The 13,762-nt window shown below is 40.5% G+C and overlaps 1 protein-coding gene across 1 annotated transcript in view; it reads left to right on the forward strand.

The window, feature by feature from the left end:
* Nucleotides 1-13,762, forward strand: part of MLIP (muscular LMNA interacting protein) — a 169,796-nt gene that overhangs the window by 49,507 nt on the left and 106,527 nt on the right. The window contains exon 2 of the mRNA XM_073335117.2: nt 5,989-6,072. Coding sequence (XP_073191218.2) covers nt 5,989-6,072 — 84 coding nt within the window. The remainder of the gene's footprint in view (nt 1-5,988; nt 6,073-13,762) is intronic.

Below are 13,762 nucleotides of genomic sequence, written 5' to 3' on the forward strand. Positions count from 1 at the left end.
CATGCTGTAGCCAGGGGACAGGAGGTGGTTGGGTTATGTCGGTGGCCAGCAGCAGCCTGGAGGTGTTAGCTGCTTTTTGACACTGTGTGGGCAGGAAGGGACAAGCTGCTTCCAGCCACAGGGAAGCGGAGGAGGGGGATGGAGGGATGGGAAGAGATAAGCTCTGCAAAGACATGGGCCAGGTCATCCCCTCTCCACCCCTGTGGCTGGAAGCAGCTCCCATCCCTTCCCTCCCACACAGTGCTGAAAGGCTGCTGCTGACCACATTCTGGTGTGAACCCTGGCAGAAATCTGGGGAGGGGGCATGTGACCCTGCATGCTTCCCACCCCTGCCGTTAGTTGCCTCGGGAAGATGTGGTGCCAGGCACCAGGAGAGGCAGGTCTGTCCCAGGGGCCCAGCCAGGCATGGAGGACAGAGAGCACAGGGCGGGGAGAGTCAGGTTGGTCAGTTACCTACCCAGTGTGAGAGAGGTGTATGGGAGTGTGTGTGCATTATCTCTCCCCATGTGAACCTTAAAGATAAGAAGGTAAATAAAAAGAATCCAGATCTGCAGTATTTCTTTTTAACAAGGTCTCAATCAACTTGATGTTAATTTGAACGTTTGTACTGCATAGTTCTGATTGATTGATTGCCAGCGGACTCACTGAATATGAGTAATTTTACCAGGTGTCCCATATTCAGCATAGGGAAATATGGTCACTCTACCCATAGTATTTAAGTATGCACAATATTCAGGGCTGAGCAATAGTTTTATTTTTCACGTGTTTATGTAATATGAGCCTTGTTCTGCAAGAGAATCTGAAGTGAGACAGCGTGTTCTTGTGGTATTTGTGGTCTGACTGGAAGTAAGAAGAGTAGGAAATCTTGCAAGGAAGCCTTTGGCTTCTTGAACATCGAAGAGATTTAGATAGCTTGGCTAAACTTCAGCTAAAAATCCAAATCTTTGGGGGCTTATTCAGAATTAGACTAAATGTCCAAACCTTTGAGGTTGCTCATTCACAGAACTGCAAGGGTTGGAGAAGGGCCGGTCATTTAGTATCTGGTCTATTGACATGAATTGGTATTTTCCTTGCAGGATCAAGGTCTTAACTTGTACTTATAGAAAGTAATGTATTTTTCATATATTCAGTTATAATATACACAATTAACTAAGTTCCCCTGTTTATAATGTTCATTCTCTAGCATACCATTAATACACATTTATTTATTTTGATTTTTTAAAATGAATTCATCCAGAAACTGCATAACAACAAGTTGAACCACAATCTGGAGCACCACAGAAACTAATCTGCAGCTTCTTCATGAACCAACCCCAACTGGTTTTATGCGGAGTCCAGATGAAAGCAGGGGTCTGCTCACACCCAGAGATATTTGCAGGATTGGGGTCTAAAAACTCCTCCCCGACATCCTCTCTCATCCATGAAGCTCTTCCCTGTCTCTCCTCTCTTTCATCCCCCTGCACACACTCCTTCCAGAAAGCATGGAGTAGAGAGAAGTTGTAGAGGGATCTGGAGGGCAGCATATTCAGGCTCTAATGAACCAATGGAGAAAGTCCATACCAAACTGTAGGAAGTGAGTAATTTGGGAGCCCAATGGTGGGGTTCCTCATCCTACTCTGAAGAGACCACCCAAGCCCTGTCAGAGAAGCAGTGTGTATATAGGTTGCAAAACCTTGAATGTTTGTGATAAATATAGGTGATAAAACCAGTTTTTGAAATCCAACAGTACCTGAATGGGTTCCTCATACTCTTTATGGTGTGTGAAGTGTGGAGGTCCAAGACAAAGATAGGGAACCCTCACTGTAAGCACTCCACCTCCAGCCCTCATTTGTATAGTAGTGACTTGTTAATTCGGGCCCTTCTGCTATCTCAATCACTGTATCCTACATTGAGGGACCTGTCAGCTGGGAGAGCAGAGCGAAAGGTGTCCTTTTACAGTTCTTCACAAGCAGGAGAGTGAATTTGTGTGTGGGGGGGTGGAGGGTGAGAAAACCTGGATTTGTGCTGGAAATGGCCCACCTGATGATCACTTTAGATAAGCTATTACCAGCTGGACAATGGGGTGGGAGGAGGTATTTTTTCATATTCTCTGTGTATATATAAAGTCTGCTGCAGTTTCCACGGCATGCATCTGATGAAGTGAGCTGTAGCTCACGAAAGCTCATGCTCAAATAAATTGGTTAGTCTCTAAGGTGCCACAAGTTCTCCTTTTCTTTTTGCGAATACAGACTAACACGGCTGTTACTCTGAAACCTGTCACAACTGATGGGTTGTCCATTGGAGATCCTCCCTATCTTCTCTGTGGACTGACACTCTGATGTTGCCAACCACCCCCTGCCCCTCAAGGTCTGCGGAGGTAATGATACCATGGGTAGTGCTCAGTGACCAAGTAGCTGCTGTGTGTATTGCAAAGGCATGAGATTCCCTGATGACATGGGCACCGCAGCGTCAGTCAAGGCAGTACTCCTCCAACAGGCTCTACACTTCTGTTGTCCCATTTAAATTAAAAGCAACTTTTCATTTATTTTAAAATGTTGTAAGCTACCAGTATGTCAACAGAGTTCCAGGGATTTTAACTGGGAAACAGAGGGAAAATAAGTACTCAGTACAGGAAGATAATTACTCAGTACAGTAGGGCTTATCTGTCATTTCCAAAAATATCCTGCTTCATTCCCTTTGCTTTCAAACATGATTCCCCCCAAGTTCTAACTTCGGCAGGATCCTTAGCAGAGGGCATTTGATCACTTGCAGGGAACCTAAGAAAGTGGTGGCTAGGCTGTTAAGACTGGCTGACATAAGGTTAGACTGCAACTGCTCCAAGGGAGCCTGAATGAGCTCATTTTTTGATTAAATGCCCTTTGAAAAGAAGAGAAAAGCCTCTGCAGAAAGGTTAATGGTTTGATGCTGCAAACACTTGTGCATGTGCTTGACTTTATGCATTTGAGCAGTCCCGGTATGCTGCTGCAAGCTTGAGCCCTGACATCCCAGTCACCGGGCCTTTCTGAGGAAACAGGTGTCATCAGAAGGAATGTAAAATCATTACCATAGAAATAGGAAGAATTTAACTGCATCAGTGCAAACAATAAACCCATGCCCTTCAGTGGTGGTGGGGGGAGGGAAAGCTGGGATTTTTATAGTGACATGCACAAAACACAAATGAGTAAAATCAGGTTTTATCACAAATAAATTACAGTTAGTGCGTTCCTACAGGGATGACTCATACACCTTTTTTAGCCCATATTTATTTATAGTTTTAGCCTCGGTTCACTTTTTTTTCTGTAAATCTTTTGAAGCTGTTTCACAACACATTGATAATGAAGCTCACAGCTTACAGGGTGCTTTATCCCTACAGATGTAGAAACTTTATTAAAAACACTTGGGATTCCTTCATCATCATCATCAAACTTATACAGTCTTTGGGAATCTTAGAGAAAGTTATTTACTGAACCGTAGTAGGAAGGAGAATTTATTGTAGGCCAAATCTGTTTCTCATCCTTAAATCTTCTCACTTGTCAAAAAATTGAGTGGGGGAGTAACACGGGAGTTATCTAGACTGTCTCCTGAAATTCAAATGGTTTGTGCTGTAATACTTTAAGTACATGGAAATTAAAAAAGTCTGCACAAGCCTGCCTTGACCGCTGGGTAGTTACTTGGGCTGCTAGCCCCACAGAAGTACATGCTGCCATGGCATCAACTGCTGTGGTACCCAAGCTAGCTAGATTAAAGCTAGCTCAGGTATGTCTACATGTGGTATAATTACATCCCCCAGTTGCAATGTGGTCATATCCTTATGCCCAATGGAGCTGCCTGCTGCTAGGGTAAAGGAAACAGAGCTTTCACTGATGGCAGTAGACGGCTGTGTAACAAACTCCTATAAAACTTAAGAATCATGGCAAACCTTACCACCTTTCACTCCTAGTGCAAGGTGTACTTCTTTGGCCTTTGCTAATACACAGCAAGATGTATCTATAATTTAAAACAAACAAAGAGCCCCCCATAAACCAACTCCCCCAACCCAATAAAAACACTCCCCTGTACACGCAGTTTTCTCCCTGGGGGAGAGGATGAGAGAAAGAATGAACCACGCTTCACAGATGTTTTTCATTTCTTAATGCACTGCTGGAAGGCATTGAGATACGTGGGGATGAGGACACTATAAGCACCAGTATAGAATAGATAGCTGATATCAGAAACACCTTTAATAGTACAGGATGGATTTCTGTATAGTGTGGGAAATTTGGAAGTTGAAAGGGTTTTTTAAATTGATGCCAACGTTTATTAAAGAAAAAAAATCCCCTAGAATGGCAGTTCTGACAATAAATTCTAAATGGTTTCTTATCTAGTGCTACCAGATAGAGTTGCCCATAATTTGCATCTATCACTGGTTTTAAAACTGTCAATTAAAGCTCAAATACACAGGGAGTAAATGCTGTGTTAATATTTGTGTTATTTTTGCCACTTACAAAATAATTTTTCTCTGAATTGTTTATATCCTTAAACTGCAAAATATAGCTGCCACTCTGAATATGAAATCAAATGACAGTGACAGATTATTGATCATTTCAAAGGGGGATTCTGTCACTTTTTTAAAACAGTCATAATTTTGATTAGCTTATGTTAACATCCTGTTTGGGTAATAGTATTTACAGATGTGCTAGCCCAAAGCCCAAAATAAGTAAAGAAACTTTGATTCTCTGATAAATAACACTGAATTTTGATCCATTCAGGGAAACAACAACCATACTACTTTAACTATAATCTAGATGAGATGGGTTCCAGATGCACAATGTTGTTCTTGTCTTTACAACATTCTACTTGACCCACAAAGGAGCTGCTTTTCAGAACTGGATAAGAACATTGGGTGATTGGAGACAACTGTGTATGAAATGCTGAGTTTCACAACTTCCTTTTCTGGTGCCTTTGTAAAGGCTCATATTTGTCTCTTACCCACTGCTTCAAATAAAAGGACTTCTCCTATCAACAGACTACTACACAACATCAATATGACATGCTGTCATCTTCAGAGCAAGTGCAAGTACTACAACAGGGTGAATACTTGTGTACCATTGCAAAGAATTTTGCTGGTGGACACCTAGTGAATTATAGGCATGCTAGGGAGGTACAATTATGCCTGCACGACAAAATACTTTAGGGTAGATAAGGGTCCAGTGACTTGCCCAGGGTCACACAGGAAGTCTATGGCGGAGCTGAGAATAGAATCCCACTTGCCTGGTGCCCAGTTTTGTATCTACACAACCTTCCACTACTAATTATATTGTTTTTCTCAGTGCGAAATATACAATCAACTTCTTGAAACTCTATTTCTGTGCTCTCTCCCACACTCTAAAACATTTGGGGAATGGAGCATGACTATGTGTAGTGGACTGATTGAAGCAGTTTGCAAAACAGAAAATATATCTTTTCCAATGAGGCCAAGTGAAGTTTGGAATAAACAACTGAAAATTTCAAACACAATCACTTTCATATTAAAAGAACATTTAGTAGAATGTACACAACATGTACAGCTGTTCTTATAAATAAGTAAATCCATACCCCAAATGAATCCATTTAGGATGTATTACTTCTGTGGCAGCACCCATATACATACAGTATATTTGGCATGTAGGGACGTTAACTTTACAATTCAAATGAAATATCAAGTGTTTAAAAACCAACTACTTTTAATGATTAGCCCAACCAAAGAAGAAATGGAAATCATATGCTGACACCCTCAGCTCCCTGTAAACGTATTGAAGAAGCAAGCAATAATTTCATCTTTACCATGTTACATTTTAGTAGTTGAGTGCTTGAACAATGTCTCTTTGTATCCAAAATTCTTTTAGGCCCACACACACCTATTCAGAAAATATCTTGCTAGAAGTCCCTCTAGAAATTATTGCTGAACAGTGAAAAATATCATCTCTCCTTCAATCTATCATACATAGTCATATTGTTGTTTAAAACCTGTCTTTTCCCCCCCACCCCAAGCTGCATCCTACACATCATGAACAGCAATTTGGAAAAAGAGACATAAAAGTCACCAGTCCACTGAGTTTCCTTAGCACAGAAAGGGTAAGAAGATTTTTTTTTTTAGAGAGTGCTACATTGCATCTTTGTAAAATACCTTGTAGAGTTGACTGAAGGATTGATATCGGGTTTTGTTATGCAGTAAATATTTTGAGATTATTGTTCTTAGTGTAAAAAATCTGGTTTTAAATCTATTGTTAATTACATCTGGCTGCAGTCCTTAATAGAACAAAGTCCCAATTTACTTCATTTGTGCTCAGTTAAGGACCAAAGAATTTAATCTCTGGTATTTCACAAAATGTTTCATTAGTCTGAAATAGTGTCAATGAGAACACCTTTAGGGCTCAGTTGTACTCTGTAATACATGGATTTCTGTTTTGTAAGACCAAGTATCAGTGGTAGATGGTTATATCAGGCACCCATTGTGCCTGGTTATGTGGTGGAAGGCTGGGCAGACCCTTAGACTCTGGTCATACAATTGATGCTTTGCCTGGTGGTTTAATCCACTGAATTAAGATAATTTGGAATAAATCACTCTTATTCTGGAACTAATCATGGGTTTAATCATGAATAACTCACCCTGTAGACAAGCCTTGAGACTCCTTTGAAAATCCAAGCTATACTGTTGTAATTGTATACAGCTCTTTATATACATTGGTTCTCTGCCCCATGAACCTTAATAAGATGCCCAAATATAAAGCATGGCACAAAGGTCTGCAGTTTAGAGGAAAAGAGGAGATATCTGTTGAAAAGATGGTGTTTTAAGGAGGGATTGAAAGCAGTGTAAATGAGTAGTTTGTAGATGAGGACAAGGAGAAAGTTTGAAGCATAGGAGGGGCAGAGCACAGAGCTACCTGAATATTTTTATCAGGGTTTTTTTGTTTTTTTGTTTGGCAAAAAGTTACTTTTTGAGGAAACAGAAACTTGTCCACATTTTTCAAGTTTTTATCAAAGCCCCCAAATCCTCAAACCATTTTTTTTGAAAACTTTTTTTAACCAAAACATGAAAAATTCCACATAAATAAATAAATTTTACCTTATTGTATCAGCTGCAGTGAAAGTAAATTAAAGCAAAAGGGAGCAGTGGGTTGACAGAATGAGGGATGCTCATAGGGAAGAGGAGACAGTAAGACTAAAATGAGAGCAGAGGTGCAGGTGGGGGACAAATGAAAGTAGTGCCTACGGTATAGACGGTAACAACCAACTTGTGTGTGACTGCACCTTTTCTCTTTTATGTACAAGGGTGGAATTTGCCTTTTAACTTCAGCAAAACAGGATAGGTGAGAATGAATTTGGGGCCTGAGTTAGCAGTTCTTAACTAGAGGCAAAACTGCCTTTGTTTTGATTGGAATTTTGCCTCAGTAAGATATACAGGACAAGGCAATCTGTGATGTCATCCTTCTCCTGAACGAGGCATGGGCAGTCAGGCCTAATGGTTGGAGCAGGACTCGAGCCAAGGATTGGAGCGAGAGTCAGGAACCAGAACAGGAAGCAGACTGAGGCAGGACAGGAAGACAGCTGAAGCAAGGCTGAAGCAAGGCAGGCACAGAAGCAGTCACAGCTGCAGGCATCAGCATCGAGCAGTCACTGGGCTTAAGCACAGGCCTGGTGACACCGCTTAGCCAGTCAGGGAGTCTGGCTGATCAGAATGTTCTGTTGCGGGTCAGCTAACTGGCCCCGGCTCCATCTGCAGGCCCGAAGTCCTGACACTCCTACCCTTCCTTTGTTGGCACAATTCAACATGATCATTAACTTCTTGCTGACAAGAGGCTGAGGCTTGGACAGTAGAGATGTTTCAAGTCAGTACCTTGGATAGAGTGATATTTTGGGAAGTTTGCAGTATTTGCCCACCCTGTGTCATACTTTCAACAATGCTATTAGTGCTTCATTTTCAGCAACAAGTTCACTGAAATGTAATAGAGGAGGAAAAAATTTCATCTACTCAGCGCAGGTCTACACTACTGGTTAAGTGGCTAGAACTTACCTCGCTCAGAGGTGTGAAAAAGCCCTCCCACTTGAGCAACACAAGTTCTGTGCTGTCCACACTGGTGCTACGTAGGTGGGAAAAGTCCAAAAGGAGCAGGATACGAGTAGTGCAAAGCACCCATGGTCCCACTCCAAGCCTGTCAACCCACAGAATGGGCAAAGCTGGACAGGACCAGGAGGGAGTTGGGAACTGGGAGGTGCACTAATTAAGTGCTGTTCTGCCACAGCCCCTGATGTTGTTTAAAGCTGTCCTCCCGCAGTGAAATTCCTAGTGCAAAGAAATTGCTGTCTGCCCTCCCCCAGGGATGACTCCTCTTCTGCTGCAGATATCTCCACAGGTGAGGAAGAATACACTTTGCACTTCCTGGGGCTGAGGGATGATTTTGGCCCAATGCTTAGAGCAAACATTCAAATGCCAAATAAAGGGTAGCGCTAGTTAGCGAGAGTTTCCTGTGCCTCACATGGCTAGTGAGATTATTTTTAATTTATAAATATAACAGTTCACATAGTAGTTCCTATCAAATGGAAACCTGAAAAGAGGCACCATGACACCACTGTTGGGAACGCCTGGCGTGGCTAGTGCCTCGCATTGTTGTTTCAGTGACCTAACCCCCACCTCTCCACACATGCACACGTGTACTTACCAAAGCCAGTGCTGGGCTTCACATAGAGAGTGGGGAGTTGGAGCTGGCTTCTTAAAAAATGGGGTCCTTTCCCATTTTTTAAAACAATTACCATTGGATTTTTAATAATATCACCAATAATCAATAGAAAAGTAATCCCTGAAAAATAAACTCAAAAAATTGCCTCAGCCAGGTATCAAACCACTCCACCTCCCTCAGAAGAAGTGCTCCTCCCTACTGGTAGCATCATGCTGATCCTCCAGTGATCCTCCAGTGGCCCTAGTACTGAAGGATAGGAAACATCACGATGTTCGTTCTGATGGGAGTTGAGCATGTGTGGAAGCTGTGGTACATTAGGTAACCACTGTGAAATGACTGGAAGTGAGAATATCACGGCAGGCAATGTTAGGAGATCAGTGCTAAAGTGAATGCAGGTCTGGTACTGACTTTACTGAAAAGAGAAGCAATTACAGTGAACTCCTACTGGCATCCAAGCATCGAGACATGTTTAGAAACTAAAGTGCAAATGACTGATGCATGCTGATGTAACATTAAATTAAAAGGAGTACTTGTGGCACCTTAGAGACTAACCAATTTATTTGAGCATGAGATTTCGTGAGCTCATGCTCAAATAAATTGTTTAATCTCTAAGGTGCCACAAGTACTTCTTTTCTTTTTGCGAATACAAACGAACATGGCTGTTACTCTGAAACCTGTCATTAAATTAAAGTTCCTCATTAACGTCATCCTGGAGGACTGATCTCTCGACCATGACAGATATAAGCAGAGATTTATTTCTGTTCTCTATGCTTGACTTGATAATTATGTTTCCTTAAGAGGTAGTAGGTGTAGCTTTTAGAATAGGAAAACAAGAAAAATTATGTCATGGAAAATCATGAGAGAGCACTCCTAGAACATTGTGTGACTTACCCTGGGAGAGGTCAGGTGGAACTACAGCACTGCATTGTAGGAGTATAGTGCAGTTTTCTCACAGGCAAACTTCCAGTTGAAGTTACAAAAGCATTGTGAAAATTAATGTCTCTAAAGAACTAGAAAATAGTTGAGGACCCCTCACAGATGCGAGCAGAAGAAGAGCTAACTGTGGTGTGGACAGCATGCCATTTTCTTCCCATTGCAGATACTTTATTATACAATACCTGAAAGTTAAAGGGTGTGCGGGAGAATACTCTCTTCCTCCTGGCTTTCCTTCATTGGTGAACAAAACTGGCTAACTCTCTTCATTTTTCCAGCCACTGAGAGCCTGTGTGCTTTTTGTAACGTGGCCCCCACCACAGCTGGAATAATGACTCTGATGCTGTCGCTAGAGTAGATATGGGGACAGAGTAGGCAGTGGGGTTTGTTACAGGGATTGGTTCCTGGGTTAGTGTTTCTCTGGTGTAGTGTCTAGTTGCTGTTGAGTATTTGCTTCAGGTTGGGGGGCTGTCTGTAAGTGAGGACTGGCCTGCCTCCCAAGGTCTGTGAGAGTGAGGGATTGTTTTCCAGGATAGATTGTAGATTGATGATGTAAAGATCATATTAAAGATCTCTGAAAGGAAGCAGGCATTAACCCACCTAACAGCGGGGCAACTTATCACAGACAATTAGCAACAAAGTCTAGATTTCAAACACAACAAACCAGTAAACCACCCCAGAGTCCTGTCAAATTCAATGGCAAGTTCCCAGCACAGAAAAGTGCTTTGTTTTTGTCCCCCAACATTAATCAATAGCAATAACACAGAAGTGCTCCAAAATACTCACCAGCTGGCTAACTCCCATATTTGTTATTTGTTACTTTCCCTATCAGGATAATAAATTAATCTCTGTGTTTGTTCTCTCTCTCTCTGTCTCCTCTTAATTTCTTCAAATTGCATTGTTGTGAATTAAATTTAGTCTGTAATTTCCTTCACGACTGAAGATTGTTAATATGAAATTCATTACTGTTGTCAGTGTAACCATCTTTTCCAGCTATTTGCTAAAGTAATCAGTTTAAAATAATAGCAGAATGGCAGTTCACTGCTACTGTGTCAGGAAGTCTAACTATTTTAATAGCAAACATTTCCTCTTATGGGTTTTAATGTATATATCTAATAACATATCTGTACATATGTATGTATCTAATAACATATCTTTGATATTTGTTACTTTGTTATTAGACATTGAGGTATTTCTGTCTCTTTCCTTTAATTAAATAAATTAAAACCCATAAGAGGAAATGTTTGCTATTAAAATAGTTAGACTTGCTGACACAGTGGCAGTGAACTGCCATTCTGCTAATTTTGAACTTGATTATTTTAACAAATAGCTGGAAAAGATTGTTACTTCAACGACATGGTCAATTTCATGCTAACAGTCTTCAGTCATGAAGGAAATTTAAGGGAACTAGCCACTGAGATTAACTTTAATTCACAGCAATGCAGTTTGAAGAGATTATAAAGGAGAGAGGGACATTTCATGCAGAGATGTATTTATTATCCTCAGGCTCATGGGAAACAGAACATGTCAATTATGCATTAAACCTGTTTGCAAACTATGGGCAAAGAAAGGAAACCCTGGAAATCATTTACCATAAATTTCTTGTATAACTACTAAGCACTCTGTCATGTTGCAGCCTGGATCCTTCCAGCAGAAATGCTACATGGAAAAAACTATTCAGATTATGCTAAATATTGATATTCTTCAAAGGCCTAAATCAGATAAAAATGCACAATTAAAGCTAGGCAATTATTTCATTGTGAATAGAGCAGGACAGATAAATACAAAAAGTGATTATTTAATGTTTTCTTGAATAAACATTGCAGGCCAAATTCTCTGCTGCCATAACTCCTAGGTTCCAGTGGAGTTAGGCCAGCTGGCTGTGTGGGCCATTGAATTCATTCTGTCGTTGTTTTTGGGCTCTGGAGTCTCGACTCAGTCTGCTGCAGGTTTTTGTATGTACTCTGATGGATTTCAAGCTATTTTCTCTTTCTCAGATTAGTAACCTATAGATTCCAGAGAAGCTGGGAACAGAAATATTATGTAAGTGCCAACAATAGCCATCCTGTCCATTTCCTTCAAACGTTCAGAGATCTGGAACGTCTGCCAGGAAAGTACAGCAAAATAAGGAAATATAAATAAGTTAATTAAATTCACTTGCCTAGAAATGGTGTGTCTTATTTTATGTATGCCCTGCTCCCATTTCTTCACCCTTTCCCCCTCTCCTTCTATGTCTTACCATTCTGTCCATCTCATTATTTTATTTCTGTAGTATTTCTTGATTTTCACTCTTTTTCTTTCTTTTACTCTGAAAAGCAACATCTCACTTCCTCTCATTATTGCCTTTTTTTTGTAGTCACCCCCATTATTTTGAATGAACAATGAAAATAAAAAATAAAAGTTAGACAACATTTGATTTTCCTTTTCCAGGATCAGTTTGAAGTATGAATCTTGATTCAGGAAAACACTCAAGCATCTACTTATCTAGAGGGCCCTGTTTAAGTCTCATCAGCTTCAATTAAACTGAAGCAAAAGTGCCTAAAGTTAAGCAGGTGATTATGTTCTTTCCTGAATGGAGATGCTTTCCTGATTTATGGTTTTAGATTTATGGTATGTAATATTTGTCCCCTGTTTAGCCTTCCTATCTGGCACTTCACTTCACTTCACTTCACTTTTTTTTAAACCTTTTTTTGACTTATTCAGCTGGAAAAAATGCAAAACAGAAAAGTGTGTTTAACGTTTATTGAAAGAACAGTTAAAAAAAAAAGTGTACAAAGTGGGTTACTTTCCATTTCCATGCTTTTTTACCTTCTTCCTTTTCTGGTTGAGGTGGGGTGGAAGGTGAATAAAAAAACAAGGAGAGCAAGAGCAGGAGGGGAAACCTGCTGAAAATCTAGAAGCCAAAAATGGAAAGCTGAAATCTTTGTTTCCAAAATCTAAACTGAAGCCACATTTTAACTCAAATAGAAATGAAATGAAAATATTCATTTTAAAATGTGTTTTGAAAAATAAATGAAGTGAAATTCTTCACGGTGTTTTGAAAATTCCCATGGAAAACCCATTTTTCAATTGGAAAACAGATTTTTCCAATGAAAAACATTGGGCATCTGACCAGCTCTGTTTATCATGTATCTTTGAGTCTGTTGCTAGTATAACTTAGCCTGATTTGCATGATTGTGGTTGTATTCAAGATCCTGTGTCTGTTTGCAAGTCTGAGTGAATCAACAGGAAAAACAGATTCCAAGGAGAGACTGCTGAATTGGAATTAATTTGCAAACTGGACACAATTAATTTAGGCTTGAATAAAGACTGGGAGTGGATGGGTCATTACACAAAGTAAACTATTTCCCCGTGTTTATTCCCCCCCTTCCACCTCCCACTGTTCCTCAGATGTTCTTGTCAACTGCCGGAAATGGCCCACCTTGATTATCACTGCAAACGGTGTCCCCCCCGGCCCCGCTCTCCTGCTGGTAATAGCTCACCTTAAGTGATCACTCTCCTTACAGTCTGTATGGTAACACCCATTGTTTCATGTTCTCTGTGTATATAAATCTCCCCACTGTATTTTCCACTGAATGCATCCGATGAAGTGAGCCGTAGCTCACGAAAGCTTATGCTCAACTAAATTTGTTAGCCTCAGAGGTGCCACAAGTACTCCTTTTCTTTTTGCAAATACAGACTAACACGGCTGCTACTCTGAAACCTGTCAACAGGAAGTGTGGCACTGCATACTGTCCTATGCAATATGTGACTCCTTGAAACTTCCTGTACAAGCCTGTGGCTGTACAACATAGGAAGAAATTCTAATTGGAGGTTGACACAATCTAATTTTTAACAAAATTAAAATATGTTGAATTCAACAAGCGTCAATATAATGGCCGCCTCCAAAGAAGAAAACTGCATTGAATGGACATCATGGAGTAGTTGGAGGATGCTGTCTAGTCCATAACTCAAACATCTTGCACAAACCTCTTAAATTTAATTTTTCAAATATAATTTTATCTTTCTATTATTTTTGATGGTTAATTCCATCATGTATTTAAGTTAAGCAGGCCTTCAAAAGTGTTTTAGTCCAGTTTTACACCAAAACAATGGCTATACCAGTGGCAAATCTGGCCCAGGGAATCTGAGCTGGGCTATATTCAATATCAAAA

The sequence above is a fragment of the Lepidochelys kempii genome, chromosome 3 (assembly GCF_965140285.1).
Source record: "Lepidochelys kempii isolate rLepKem1 chromosome 3, rLepKem1.hap1, whole genome shotgun sequence".
NCBI lineage: Eukaryota > Metazoa > Chordata > Testudines > Cheloniidae > Lepidochelys > Lepidochelys kempii.